Source organism: Scyliorhinus canicula, chromosome 9, assembly GCF_902713615.1.
Source record: "Scyliorhinus canicula chromosome 9, sScyCan1.1, whole genome shotgun sequence".
NCBI lineage: Eukaryota > Metazoa > Chordata > Chondrichthyes > Carcharhiniformes > Scyliorhinidae > Scyliorhinus > Scyliorhinus canicula.
Window position 1 is genome coordinate 117,017,729 of NC_052154.1, and position 15,811 is coordinate 117,033,539.

General features: G+C 49.2%; 1 protein-coding gene across 1 annotated transcript in view; it reads left to right on the plus strand.

Moving 5' to 3' along the window:
- Window positions 1–15,811, plus strand: part of atg13 (ATG13 autophagy related 13 homolog (S. cerevisiae)) — a 207,915-nt gene that overhangs the window by 151,244 nt on the left and 40,860 nt on the right. Inside the window, 2 exon segments of the mRNA XM_038807451.1 lie at window positions 13,137–13,276; window positions 14,318–14,435. Of these exon segments, the coding sequence (XP_038663379.1) occupies window positions 13,137–13,276; window positions 14,318–14,435 (258 nt within the window).

A 15,811-nucleotide genomic window follows, 5' to 3' on the forward strand; every position in this document is an offset into this window, starting at 1 on the left:
TAAGCCCACATCAAAGATGGTTAACCTTTAAATAAGAGACAGGCAAATCAAGAAAGGTGGGATGGGGTCATAAAGGATGATATAAAGACAATAGGGGGAAAGATTATTAGCTGAGTAATAAAAATGTAACATTAACTTGGGTGGAGCTAAAAAAAAACAAGGGACAGAAAACACTGGTGGACCAGTATATAGGACCCATATTCATGTTTGACAACATGTAAATCAAGATATTAAAGATGTATGTAACATGGGCAGATGCAATAACCATGGGGAACTGTAATCTTTTTATCTCCTCAACCAATCATATTTACAGTAATAATGTACACAAATTCATGAAATGCATTCAAAATGTTTGTACAATCAATATTTCAAGGGAACTATGGAGCAGACTAATTTTTGATCTAGTATTGTGCAGTGAGATAGGGATAATAACTATTGCTGGTGCAGTGGTTAGCACTGGGACTACGGCGCTGAGGTCAAAGGTTTGATCCCAGCCCTGAATCACTGTCCGTGTGGTGTTTGCACATTCTCCCCGTGTCTGCGTGGGTTTCACCCCCACAACCCAAAGATGTGCTGGTTAGGTGGATTGGCCACGCTAAATTGCCCCTTAATTGGGGGAAAAAAATTGGGTACTCTAAATTTATTTTAAAAGATAATATCTACTGTAGTTAAGGAGCCTCTGGGAAGAATAATCATAATAAGACAGTGTCACGACACCTTGAGCTAGTGCGTGGTCAATTCCCGCCCCTCCTGGCACAGGTGAAATAAGATTTTATTTAAAATACCCGAGGCCCTTTGTTGAACCAAATGAACCACAGTCAGCAGGGTTTGTAAATTTTAACACAAGTTGGGGCAGCACAGTGGTTAGCACTGCTGTCTCACCGCAACAGGGATCCAGGTTCAATTCCAGCCTCTGGTGACTGTGGAGTTTGCTCGTTCTTCCTGCGTCTGCATGGGTTTCCGCGGGGGGGGGCGGTCAGGCTAGTTACATGGAGCGTGAGGGGTGAGGGGAGGGGAGGGGGGGTGGCCTAGTGAAGAGGTCAAGGGTGTTTGTGCACCTAAAAAGCTTGATGTTGTCATGCTGCAGGAGACTCATCTGAAGGTGAGAGACCAGGTGAGGCTCAGGAAGGGCAGGGTGAGCCAGGTATTTCATTTGTGCTTTGACAAGGTGCGGGGTGGGGGCTGGTAGCGGTTTTGGTGGGTAAAAGAGTGAGGTTCCAGATGGAGCAGGTCGTGGAGGACCGGGGGGCAGAGACTTGGTAGTAGCAGGGGCATTGCCGGGGGGGCAAGGCGAAGGTGCTGATTGCGCTTATGAGGGAAATGGGAAGGGTGGAGATTCTTGCACCTGGGGGAGCGGGAGTATTTATTTTTCTCCTCGGTTTATTCGAGGATGGACTTTTTGGTAGTAGGGAAGGCACTGCTGGTGAGGGTTAGGAGATCAGAGTATTTGATGTTAGCGATCTCAGATCATGCATCACATTGGCTGGACATGGTCATGGAGAAGGGGGTAGCGCAGGGTGGAGAATGGATGTGGGGTTACTGGGGGACCAAAGTTTTTGTGAGACAATCAGGAAGGTGATTGAGGAGAACGTGGGCTTTAACTATACAGGGGACGTATCGCTGGTGGTAGAATGGGAGGTCCTGAAGGCGAAATTGAGATGGGAGGTGATATCATTTAAGGGCAAGGTAAATAAAGAGGAGAGCATCAATGGCTGATAGAGGAGATGTTGGAGGTGGAAAAGAGGTACACGGGGGATGCAGATCTGGCCCTGTTGGACAGAAGGAGGGAGATTCAGGCTAACTTTGATCAGTTTCCCATGGGAAAGGCAGTTTGCCAACTGAGGCGGGCGAGGGGAGCGATCTACGAATGTGGGGAGAAAGCAGGGCGCATGCTGGCAGGCCAACTTCGGAGGGAGGTGGCAGTGAGAGAAATAGTACAGGTGCGGAATAGGATGGGGAAATTGGTGGTGGCCCCGGACCCGATTAATAAGGTGTTTATGAGGAATTCTGTGAAAATTTGTGTAGGTCGGAGCCATTGAAGGAGGATCAGGGGATGCAGGAGTTCCTGGACGGATTGGAGAATCTGAGGCTGGAGCAAGATCGGTCCAGACTGGAGAGGTCGGTGGGGGAACAGGAGGTAAAGGAGGCAATTGGGAAGATGGCAGGGCCAGATGTGTTTCCAGTAGAGTATTATAAGAAATTTAAAGACAAATTGGCGCCACTGATGGCGGGGATGTTTGAGTTGGCAATAGGGAAGGGGGAGCTACTGCAATCATTGGGCAGGCTATCTCTGTACACGGACGATTTATTGTTACATATAAATCAGAGCTTAGTACATAGATGGGGAACAGAATGGAACTTCTCAAAGATTTGGGTCTTTTTAAGGAGATAGATTGAATCTGGAAAAGAGTGAATGTTTTGTGGTGTCGCGGCCGGGAGTGGGATGGCTGCCATTTCACATGGCGGCAACTCACTGGGAATGCAGGTGGCACAGGACTGGGGAGGGTTCCATAGGTACAATTTTACTAGTTTAGTGGGGAGGGTGAAAGCGGACTTGGCAAGGTGGGACAACCTTCCTCTGACACTGGCAGGTCCGGTGCAGGTGATTAAAATTAATGTGTTGCCGCGATTTCTGTTTTTATTTCAGTGCCTGACAGTCTTTTTGCTGAAGGTATTCTTGAATGAAGTGGGCATGTCAGTCACTTTGTTCATTTGGGAGGGAAGGTAGCGAGAGTCAGGAAGGTGGTCTTGCAGAGGGGATGGCCCTTGGATGAATTCCAGTTCATGTCTTCCTTCTAGGCTTGAGATGTTTATTTTCTGGCAAGGTTGCCTACTTTCTCTGCAGACTTAAGGTCATTTCAGGTTTACAGCAAAGATGTACTATGCAATCATTGCTTTTAGAACAATAAAGCAATTCTTTCAAGCAGGAGAGAGAGAGACTGTTCCTTTCACTTCCAAGGTCTAATCACTTCTGCACAGTTCTCTATGAAACCATCACACAGGAACCAATCACTGATCGTTGTCAGGGAGAACACTGTTCCTGGCCAACCCACTGGTTGTCAGTTAACCAACCGAACTGACGCCCTCCAAAGCCAGTTCCTACGGTTCACCCAGTGCCCAAGAGTCTGGCCTCTCATTTCCAAACATAAAACTTGGGGACACAAAAACTGCTTAAGCTTTCGTCTTCTGCATAAAGGTGTCCTTAGACTTAAAATAATGAAATAAAATAAATGGCAACAAACAAAATAAACAGGAAAGACTCTTCCAGTGGAATCTTACTTTGTGTTTGAGAATGATTTAACGTCCAAAACTGTTGTATTTTCTACCCCAGAGGATTGTGGATACTTACTTATTGAGCATATTCAAGACAGAGATTGATAGATTTTTGGACTTGAAGGGAACCAGGAGATAAGGGGATAGTGTGAGCAGGTACAGTTCTTGTCAAAGGTCAGCCATGATCCTATTGTATAAGCGCAGCAAGGGCCAAATGGCTGACTCCTGCTCCTATTTATTGTGTTCTAATGTATAAATTCTTCATTTAGTAGATAATGTAGTTCATCGTGTACTTGGAATTAACAGTCAATTTATTGAGGGTGATAAAGATTTGTCACTCCTCGCCTGATTTAGTAGCGCTATCTTAATCAGTAGTTCTCCAATTAATTTAGTACCAAATATTATTCCTGGTTATAATTGTGTGGCTGTGTTCAGTATAAACTATGGCACAATATTTTGGTAGTGGCATTGGAAGAACAAAATTTCAGTTAACATTTTTACTGAATGGTTCATTGGTGAAATTACAATGAACTTAAAAATGAGAAACATAAATGTTGGAACAATATGACTTGTTGCCATCATGTTTTGTATTATCTTCCCTGTAGCTAAATAAACACACAAGTACGAGCAGATTCACAGATCATTGCGACCGTTGATATGTTTTGTGTATCACTTCTTTGAAATCTAAATCTTACTCCGTGCCTGAACGTGACAACTCTGAAATGCATGTCAGAACTGATCAGTGTTTTCACGTGTTAAACGTTAGAAATGAGAAAATAGACTCACAAGTTAGGTGGAACTGGAGATGCAAAGCAGTTATAAGGCAGGGCGTAGTCTTGATGTTTAAATCCAACTTACAAGGCACAACTAAAATTCAGTTGAGCAGTCTTCTCCATGTGCAGGGGTGGGAGTGGAAGGACTGCCATTTTGGGTAGTGACAACCCACTTTATGTATTTGGAGCTGCAGGTGGTGCAGGACTGAGCACAACTTCGTAAGCTAAATTTCATGAGCCTGGTGGGGAGGGTGAAGGAAGATTTGGGGAGATGGGACAGTCTCCCTTTGTCTGATGGCTGGGTGCAGGCAGTCAAAATGAATGTTCTGCCATGGTTTCTGTTTTTATTCCAGTGTATGCCAGTCTTTTTGCCAAAGTAATTCTTTCGAGGGCTGGTCTCATCGTTTGTGTGGGCAGGGAAGGTAGCGAGGATAAGGAAGGCGATGCTCCATAAGGGGCAGTGTTCAGGGGGCTAGGCCCTTCCGAATTTTCACTATTACTGGACAGCGAATGCAGAGAAGGTGCGGGGTAAGGAGACGGGGTCTCTGTAGGTGCAGATAGATGCAGGTTCTTGTAAAGTGTTGGGGTTGTGGGCCCTGGCAATGGCGCCACTACCGTTCGTCCTGGGGAAGTATTTGGGTAATCCTGTAGTGGTAGTCCCGCTGAAGATTTGGGGGCAATTTTGGCAGCACTTGAGGGCAGGATCGAAGGTGTTGCCGATAAGAGGGAATCATGGGTTCGAGCCAGGGAGGATGGATGTAAGGTTCCAGATATGAGAGGAGAAAGGGGTAAAAGAGATGACGGATCTGTTTCAGGAGGGCGGTTTACAAGTTTGGAGCAGCTGGGGATGAAGTATGGGCTCCAGCATGAGGAGGGCTTCAGGTATATGCAGGTGTGGAATTTCACAAGAAAGGTTTTCTCAAGCTTCCTGGCAGCACTGTCCTCCTCATTGTTGGAAGACATGCTTTGGTGAATGGGCGGGGGGGAGCGATTTACAGCAGGATTATAGAGGAGGATAAAGGAGTACATGGAAGAGATTAACGTCAAGTGGGAGGAAGAGTTAGGCTTGGGGCTGGAAGAAGGATTGTGGTGCGAAGTACTGCGTCGGGTCAATGCCTCAACCTCTTGTGCGAGGCTGGGTTGTTTCAGTTAAAAGTGATGTATAGGATGCACTTAACGAAGGCAAGGATGAGCCGGCTGTTTGAGGGGGTGGAGGATAGTTGAGTGGCGTGGGAGGAGCCCAGCCAATCATGTCCATATGCTCTGGTCTTGCCCAAAGTTGGAGAAATATTTAGGGTCGTTTTTCAGCACCATGTGCAAAGTTTTGCATATGGAACTGGAGCCGGGCCCCCTGGAGGCCATATTCAGGGTGTCGGACCTGCCGGAGTTGCAGATTAGAACGGGGCAGACGTTTTAGCCTTTGCCTCGTTGATTGCTCGCAGGTGGGTTCTGCTGGGGTAGAGGTCAGTTTCATCCCCAGTGCCTCAGCATTTGGTGAAGGTGAAATTTACTCTGAGAGGGCGGATGAGGGGTTCCACCAGAGATGGGGCTTGTTTGTTTTACATTTTGGAGACCCGGTTGCTGTCAAGGGGTAGGTGGGGTGGAGAGGGGGGGCCGTGTATTGTTAAAATGTTGAAAATGTGAATAACAATATACATTTTGTAAATACATTCAGTTGAGCACCAATAATTTTTTCAATAATTTCTGGGACACCTCAGGAATCAGATTTAAAGAACAAAGACAAGTGCAGCACAGGAACAGGCCCTTCAAGCCTCCGCCGACCATGCTGCCTGTCTAAACTAAAAGCTTCCACACTTCCTGGGTCCATATCCCTCTCTTCCCATCCTATTCATGTATTTGTCAAGATGCCCCTTAAATAAAATTATTCAGTTCCACAACAGGAATTAAACTACCTTGCCAAAGATTTTTTTATTGGCATAGTTTACCACTCGCCACACTGCCTGATGCTTTTGTCTCGATAAAGAAAAATACCAGTCCCATTGTAATCCTCTGCTCACCCCTTGAAAACTCTTCTTCCACAAAAAAAATGATGCTTTCAATTTCCTGCATACAGAACCTATGACTGCTTAACTGTCAAATCGGCACATTACACAATTTCCAAATCACTCCGAAGGATCTACGTTTTGCACTTGAGCAACAGAGGAGCTAGCTTTTCACTCGTGTTAGTTATTCATAACAGCTTGCATGTTTAACATAGTAAAGCATTACAGAGAATTTCATCAAACAAAATTTACGACCAAGCCTCATATGGCGATATTGAGGCGATACTAAATCAGCCACTTAGCCTGGGAAGCAAGCAGCTTCTGCCTTCACTTCACTGCCAAGTTTGCTACCGGCCAGAAAACCTGCACAGCGCAAGTTAATTTCAAATCGGGCTCCTAGTTTTACTGCAGGAGTCCAATTTAAATATGTTAATAAGCATCCTGCATCTCCACAGTGCGATATTTTAACACACGAGTATTTGCTACCACAAAAATGTTGTGGTTGAATTGTGCACATTTCACATTTTAAGGATACCCTCAATGTAAAATTAAATCCGAAGTGTACCGACACATGGTCACTAATCCTGCACGTTGAGGACTTCCGGTTGTGGTGATGCGGAGCTAAGCCTCACGTTCGGTAGTTCCCGCTATTTTTGGTCTTTTGGGCTCTTTTAAGGGCCCGCAGCGGTGCTGGTTGGACTTTTCCCCGGGTGGGAACACATCCACTGCGCTTATCTGCCAGTGGATGGACTGGACCAGGAGCGGAGCGGTCATAAAATCGGCTTTGGAGCAGAGAAAGGTGCGAGGCAGGAAAAACAAGATGGCGGGCGGGGAACCGGCACCGTGGGCGCAGGAGCTGCTCCATCACTGCTTCAGAGAGCTGAAGGCGGAGATCCTGGAACCGTTTAAGGCCTCGCTGGACAAGCTCATGGCGACTCAGACGGCTCAGGGTGCGGAGATCCGAGAGCTAAAGCAAAAGGCCTCGGAGAGCGAGGACGAACTCCTGGGCCCTGGCAGTGAAGGTGGAGTCGCACGAGGCGCTTCACAAGAAATGGCGGGCAAGGATGGAGGAGATGGAGAACCGCTCCCGTCAGAAGAACCTACGGATTCTGGGCCTCCCGGAGGGGCTGGGAGGTTCGGATTTGGGGGCCTACGTGGTTGTGATGCTGAACTCGTTAATGGGCGCGGGGTCGTTCCAAGGACCCTTGGAGCTGCAGGGGTCCCATCGAGTGCTGTTGAGGAAGCCCAGGCCGAACGAGCCGCCTAAGGCGGTGCTGGTCCGATTTCACCGCTTCGTTGACCGTGAGTGCGTGCTGAGATGGGCGAAGAAGGAAAGGAGCAGCAGGTGGGAGAACGCAGAGATCAGGACTGGTGCGCGGAGATGGCGAAGAGAATGGTTGGTTTCAATTGGGCGAAGGAAGTGCTTCATAGGAAGGGGGTGAAGTTTGGCCTGTTACAGCCGGCTCGCCTCTGGGTCACTTACAAGGACCACCAGCTCTACTTTGATTCTCCGGAGGAGGCCTGGGCCTTTGTCCAGGCAGAGAAGTTGGACTCGAACTGAGGACTGGGGGGGCTGGGGAATGATGTACATAGTCCGGAGGCTTTGTCCTCCTTGGTATCCTTTCGGTTTTATTGGCTGTGTTTGATGATGCCTTTTTGCTGTTCTGCTTTTTCGCTTTTGGGGGCTATTATTTATTTATTTGGGTGCTTTTTCGTTTTTTCACTGGTGGAGGGTTGGGGAGCTGTTTGCGGTCCCGCTGGGTCATGTGCCTGTCTTTTTACAGCGTGTTGCGTCGGGGGCGGGGTTTGGGATGGAAGCAAGGGCTTTCTTCGCGCGCTGGAGGAGTAGTGGGCGGGGCCGGCACTGGGAATGGGGAATGGTGATTATGTTGCATCGGGGGGGGTGGGGGGGGGATGGCGGAAGCAGCCGGGGTCCGCAGGAGTCGGCTGACTTACGGAAGTACAATGGTAGGGTTTACGCAGTTTGGGGGGGCCCTAGCTTGGGTGGGGGTGCTCGGGGGGCGGGTGTACTGGGTTGCTGCTGCGTAGGGGAATGGCTGGTGAAGGGGGAGGTGGGGGGGGGGGTCTGCCACCGTGGGGAACGGGCCTGGGGGGTTCTCCAGGCACATGGTGAGCCGAGGGAGAGCTATGGCTGACCGGCGCAGAGGGAGGGGGAAGACCCCCCCGTTTCGGCTGGTCACATGGAACGTGAGGGGGCTGAATGGACCGGTGAAGCGGTCCCGGGTCTTGGCGCACCTGAAGGGGCTGGGATCGGACGTGGCTATGCTCCAGGAGACGCACCTTAAGGTGGCAGATTAGGTGAGGCTGAGAATAGGCTGGGTGGGGCAGGCGTTTCACTCGGGGCTTGATGCGAAGAATCGAGGGATGGCGATCTTAGTTGGCAAGAGCTTGTCGTTTGTTGCGTCGAGTGTGGTGGCGGACAGTGGAGGTAGATACGTAATGGTGAGTTGTAGACTTCAGGGGGAGCGGGTGGTTCTGGTCAATGTGTACGCCCCCAACTGGGACGATGCGGGCTTCATGCGGCGAATGTTGAGCCAGATCCCGGACCTGGAGATGGGGGGTTTGATCTTGGGTGGGGACTTTAATACTGTGTTGGATCCGGCTCTGGATCGTTCGAAGTCTAGGACGGGCAGGAGGCCGGCGGCGGCCTCGGTGCTGAGGGGGTTCATGGATCAGATGGGATGGGTAGACCCTTGGAGGTGTTTGAAGCCGGAGAGGTAGGGAGTTCTCCTTTTTCTCCCATGTCCACAAGACTTATTCCCGGATTGACTTTTTTGTTCTCAGCAGGGCGCTAATCCCGAGAGTGGTGGGGCCGGAGTACATAGAACATAGAACATAGAACGATACAGTGCAGTACAGGCCCTTCGGCCCTCGATGTTGCACCGACATGGAAAAAATCTAAAGGCCATCTAACCTACACTATGCCCTTATCATCCATATGCTTATCCAATAAATTTATAAATGCCCTCAATGTTGGCATGTTCACTACTGTTGCAGGTAGGGCATTCCACGGCCTCACCACTCTTGCGTAAAAAACCCACCTCTGACCTCTGTCCTATATCTATTACCCCTCAATTTAAGGCTATGTCCCCTCGTGCTAGCACCCTCCATCCGCGGAGAAGGCTCTCGCTGTCCACCCTATCTAACCCTCTGATCATTTTGTATGCCTCTATTAAGTCACCTCTTAACCTTCTTCTCTCTAACGAAAACAACCTCAAGTCCATCAGCCTTTCCTCATAAGATTTTCCCTCCATACCAGGCAACATCCTGGTAAATCTCCTCTGCACCCGTTCCAAAGCTTCCACGTCCTTCCTATAATGAGGCGACCAGAACTGTACGCAATACTCCAAATGCGGCCGTACTAGAGTTTTGTACAACTGCAACATGACCTCATGGCTCCGGAACTCAATCCCTCTACCAATAAAGGCCAACACACCATAGGCCTTCTTCACAACCCTATCAACCTGGGTGGCAACTTTCAGGGATCTATGTACATGGACACCGAGATCCCTCTGCTCATCCACACTACCAAGAATTTTACCATTAGCCAAATATTCCGCATTCCGCATATCTGACCATGCTCCGCATTCGGTGGACCTGGAGCTGGGGGAGGGGAAGGATCAGCGCCCGCTGTGGAGGTTAGACGTGGGGCTTCTGGCAGAGGAGGAAGTATGTGGGCGGGTCCGTAGGGGTATAGAGAGGTATTTGGAAGCCAACGAAAAGGGGAGATGCAAGTTGGGGTGGTTTGGGAAGCGCTGAAGGCAGTGGTTAGAGGGGAGCTGATATCCATTCGGGCGCACAGGGAGAGGGGGGAGAGGGTTGAGAGGGAGAGGCTGGTGGAAGAAATGGTAAGGGTGGACAGGAGATATGCGGATGTCCCGGAGGAGGGGCTTTTGAGGAAGCGTCGCAGTCTCCAAGCGTAGTTTGATATACTGACCACCCGGAAGGCGTAGGCACAGTGGAGGAGGGCGCAGGGGGCGGTATATGAGTATGGGGAGAAGGCAAGTTAGATGCTGGCCCACCAGCCCAGGAAGCGGGAGGCAGCGAGAGAGATAGGGGGAGTCACAGATGCAGGAGGGAACTTGGTGCGGAGTGGCAGGGACATTAATGGGGTGTTCAGATCCTTTTACAAGGGGCTGTACCGGGCGATGCCCCCTAGGGAGGTGGGCGGGATGGACTGCTTTCTGGATAAGCTGGAGTTCCCAAGAGTAGAGGATGAGCGGGTGGAGGGTCTGGGGGCCCCAATCGAGTTGGAGGAGCTGATGGAGGCGCTGGGGAGCATGCAGACAGGGAAAGCACCGGGGCCTGACGGGTTCCCGGTGGAGTTTTATGAGAAGTTTTCAGATCTGCTGGGCCCGCTGCTTGTGAGGACCCTGAATGAGGCGAGGGAAGAGGGGGCACTGCCCCCGACGATGTCTAGAGCAATAATCTCACTGATTCTGAAGCGGGATAAGGACCCCCTCCAGTGTGGGTCTTACAGGCCGATTTCGCTCCTCAATGTGGATGCAAAGCTGTTGGCTAAGGTACTGTCCAGGAGGGGGAAGATGTGGTCCCGATAGTTATCCATGAGGACCAAACGGGGTTTGTGAAGGGGAGGCAGCTGAATGTCAATGTACAGTGACTTCTCAATGTTATGATGATGGCGTCGGCGGCTGGGGAGGCGGAAATAGTAGCATCGATGGATGCGGAGAAAGCTTTTGACAGGTTGGAGTGGAGCTACCTGTGGGAAGTGCTGAGGAGGTTTGGGTTTGGTGAAGGATTCATCAGCTGGGTGAGGTTGCTGTATAGCTCCCCGGTAGCAAATGTGGTGACGAATGGGAGGAGGTCAGAGGACTTTCGGCTTTCCCGGGGGATGAGGCAGGAGTGCCCCTTGTCTCCCCTGCTCGTCGCGTTAGCGATTGAGCCCTTGGCCATGGCGCTGAGGGATTCGAAGAACTGGAGGGGGATTGTGCGGGTGGGGGGGGAGCACCGGTTGTCGCTGTACGCAGATGATTTACTGTTGTACATCGCGGATCCGGCGGGGGGATGCCAGAGGTGTTGAAGATACTTGGGGAGTTTGGGGATTTTTCGGGCTACAAGCTCAACGTGGGGAAGAATGAGCTGTTTGTGCTGCACCTGGGGGACCAGGAGAGGGAGATAGGAGAGCTCCCGTTGAAGAGGGCGGAGAGGAGCTTTAGATATCTTGGGGTCCAGATAGCTAGGAGCTGGGGGGCCCTGCACAGGCTAAATTTTTCGAGGCTGGTGGAACAGATGGAGGAGTTCAGGAGGTGGGACGCGCTGCCACTCTCTTTTGGCGGGTAGGGACCAGTCAGTTAAGATGACGGTGCTCCCGAGGTTTTTGTTTCTTTTCCAGTGCCTCCCCATATTGATTCCAAAGGCTTTTTTTAAGAAGGTTAATAAGAGTGTTCTGGGGTTCGTGTGGGCACGGAAGACCCCGAGAGTGAGGAGGACTGTGGGGCGAGGAAGGGAGGTAGGCGGCTTGGCGTTGCCCAACCTGTGTGGGTATTACTGGGCTGCGAACGTGGCAATGATTCGCAGGTGGGTGATGGAGGGGGAGGGTGCCGCATGGAGGAGGTTGGAGGTGGCGTCCTGTGTGGGTACGAGTTTGGAGGCATTGGTGACGGCCCCGCTCCCACTCCCCCCGGCAAGGTATTCTACGAATCCGGTAGTGGTGGCGTCCCTCAAAATTTGGGGGCAGTGGAGGCGGCATAGGGGGAAAGTGAAGGCCTCAGTGTGGGCCCCGATATGGGGAAATCACCGGTTTGCACCAGGGAGAATGGATGGTGGGTTTTTGAGTTGGCATAGGGCAGGCATCAGGCGGATGGGGGACCTTTTCCTCGATGGGAAGTTTGCGACTTTAGAGGAGTTGGAGGGGAAGTGGGGCCTCCCCCCTGGGAATGCTTTCAGGTATATGCAGATTAGGGCGTTTGTTAAGAGGCAGGTGGCGGAGTTCCCTCTGCTGCCGCCTGGGGGGTGCAGGATAGGGTGCTCTCGGGGACGTGGGTTGGTGAGCGTAGGATCTCAGCAATTTATCAGATGATGCAGGAAGAGGAGGAGGCCTCGGTGGAAGAGCTGAAAGCGAAGTGGGAGGAGGGGCTGGGGGAAGAGATCGACGATGGGACGTGGGCGGATGGCCTGGGGAGGGTGAACTCGTCCTCTTCTTGCGCACGGCTCAGCTTAATTCAGCTGAAGGTGCTGCATAGGGCGCACATGACTGGGGCCAGGATGAGCCGGTTATTTGGGGGAGAGGATAGGTGTGGGAGGTGTTCGGGAGGCCCGGCGAACCACACCCACATGTTCTGGGCATGTCCGGCGTTGGAGGGGTTTTGGAAGGGGGTGGCGGGGACTTAATCCAAGGTGGTCGGGTCCAGGGTGGAGCCGGGCTGGGGGCTCGCGATCTTTGGGGTGGCGTCGGAGCCGGGAATGCAGGAGGCGAGAGAGGCCGGAGCCCTGGCCTTTGCGTCTCTAGTAGCCCGGCGTAGGATTCTCTTACAGTGGAGGGACGCGAAGCCCCCGAGCCCGGAGGCCTGGATCAATGACATGGCCGGGTTCATCAGGCTGGAGAAGGTTAAGTTTGCCCTGAGGGGGTCGGTACAAGGGTTCTTCCAGCGGTGGCAGCCCTTTCTCGATTTTCTGGCAGAGGGTTAGAGGGTGGTCAATCTCAGCAGCAACCGGGGGGGGGGGGGGGGGGGGGGGGGTGTATTGTTATTAAGTTATAAATGTATTGCTTTGTACTGGGGGGGATTTCTCTTTCTGTTTATTTCTACACCTCGTTTACTTTATTGTTGGGAGAAAATTTGTTATTGAAAAATTTGAATAAAAATTATTTTTTTTTTAAAAACTAATCCTGCAAGTTATCATTAGCAGAATAATATATTCGGGGCAAGAATTCAAACTTGGTGTACAACTAATTGTTTGAGTGATACTGATTTGTATTTCTATATTACTACAACAGCATTGTGCTCCACTCTAATGCCAAACAATATGTTGGTTACTTGCAACTGGAATTTTATTAAAGCTTTCATAGTTAATAATTGTTTACAAATCTTGCCTTTTTTTATCCTAGATGATAGTCCCTAGTAAAGAAGGAGGTATACCTGTTTTGCCTCTACATCCTGCTCCTGGTACCCAGGCTGACCACGATAGGGTGCCTCTCTGTAATTTGACAGATATGAATCAACATGTGGCAGCAACACCTTCTAGCAGGTACATTTCGAATTAACATTCTGATTGATTGAGGAGGTGCTTATAGAATTCTGCGTAACTGATATCAAATCTGTAAACGTGCGAGACCCTGACTGAAACTTGGCAGGCAAATTCTTGGGCCTAAATCAGTATGAAGTATAATGAGCACCATACTCGGGAAGTTGCATTTAAAACTAGCCACCTCTCTATTTCAGTTTGCTCACAGGACTCGGCTAAAGCTACTCCCAGATCAGTGCCATGAAGTAATGGCACAAAATTTAAGATAATGTATATCAAACCACCATAGAGCTGCAGACCTGACTTCCAGATCTGGCGTCACAGATTTGTTTCTCATCTTACATAATTCATTTATATATTGTCCAGAATGAAAATAATTCTAAATTAATTCACAAGAAATATTTTGGTGTTATTTCACAAGGCAGCAGAAGTGCTTTTAGTGTTTAACTATTTCAACAAACCGAAATGTAATCAATCCTCTCAGTGGCTGATTTAGAGGTGGAGAGAATATTGACCATCCTTTCAGGTTATGTACAAGGAATATGTTTAAAAATATTTTTCTCCAATGCTTTGGATGATATCCTGCAATGAACTCTTGGTCCTTTATTGAAATGATTACATCTGATTTGAGGGTCATAGCACTCTCACTTGTCACCTGCTCTTGAACCCAGATCAAATAAAGGCTGAAGCTAGAGTGTGCCTTTCTCCTCTGTGCTAAAGGTAAAGGCTTTAATGAAAATGAGCACTTGTAGCCTCAGTCTTGCTCTCTGGGTTCACGTCTCCAATGCAGGACAACCTAGAAATTGAAAATTTGTCCAACTTGATTAGACCAATGGAAGGCTGATGCTTTCATCTTCAGTGGCATTTATTTGCAAAGGAGCAATAGGCTTTTACATTGTATTCAATCTGTTCAATACCTGATCTGGTTTGAGTAGAGAGTTCCATTCACCCATATTGAATGAGGTAAGAAAAAAGCAATTACACCATTGACGAGCATTTTTCACACCTCCACCTGATCAGTTTTCCCTCTTTTTGCTTTTAAAGTGGTGAAACAGAATTGTTATCAAAGAGCAGTGAAGGGAAGAGCGGAACGCCACAAGATACACTGGAGACCACCTTTATCAGGAAAGTGGGAGCATTTGTTAACAAACCAACCAATCAGGTATGATTCTAAGCAATAGCGTTTCCAGTTGCATAGATTTGTCTCCTCTGAACACCAGCTTGTATACATTTTCCTCCATTTAAGGAATCAATCCTGTGGGTTTGCACTTCATGAAATTGTTTCACTAGTGAATTTATATGAGCTTCCCATGGCTTCAACTCAAATTTGCAGTTCAGTAATACTGATAATGCTGTTTTGGACACTTTCTTCAATCCCTCACTCTATTTACACACATACCACCATCAACACCAACGCACACAACAGAACCCACCCTTCACCCTGCCCCAGTGTGGCTACAGAGGGCCCGTCCCTGCCTGACCCTTGGCACAGGTTGGCACTGACACCCTGGCAGTGCCATCGGGCATGTCCCTCTCATCCCGGGGTCTATACTTACTTACCTTTGCACCCCCGATCGATTTACATCTTCGAATGGCTGTTGTAAATCTCGTTGATGTGACGTCACGTCAACGAGAGTTGAATATTCGGTGAGGATGGTCACGTGGCAGGGGGCTGGGTAAATAGATTGAAATGTATTCATAAACATTAAAATAAGTTTCTCGCGCTTGTGGGCGTGAACCTTGTGATGTTACCGGCAAGGAGCGTGGAAAATCACAAATTTCATTCTCTCCGGATTTTCCGCTTGTGTCTGTGACCCCGCAGACCGCTAAGGCAGGCTCAAACCCATGTTGTAATGTGAAATTTTAATCGCACTGTGATCTTCAAGTGATCTCTGGTGCGTAAACATATAAATATAACGCTGCAGAAAAATACCAGCTGGTCCACCAAGCATAGTCCACTGTCAAGCACTGTCAAGATGTAATTTATGCGCACCATGCCCCCAACCACCATCCAAATTAATTTAGGGGCGAGGAGCTCTGGTAAATTCCTCTCTGGTAAATTCCTCTCTGGTTCACAAAGGAATTCAAACCAGCTGGAGACTGCATTGACTGGAATACATCTGTCACCTTGCTGACAACCCCATTCCCCAACCCACTACCTGTTTCTACCTTCTCTGTTCGGTTATGCTGGACATTCAGCAACTCATCCAGCTCCCTTTTGAATACTTGCAATAAATCTGTACCACTGCTTTTGTTGGCAGCTTCTTTCGGAGGTCAGCAACTTTCTGCGAAGAGAAGTATTTCCTAACATACAAACTAATTCTGTATTTATGAAACTTGTAGCAGGTCTCCCGCCTCTCTAACTTTTCTTGTTCAAATGACTCATCCATTTTAACGGAAGGGAAAATGCTGAAAAATCTCAGCGAGTCTGGCAGCACCTGGAGGGAGAGAAAAGAGCTAACGTTTCGAGTCCAATGACTCTTTGTCAAAGCTGATTTTAACAGAGTCTCTTCCTTACATTATTTTAAAGACCTCAGT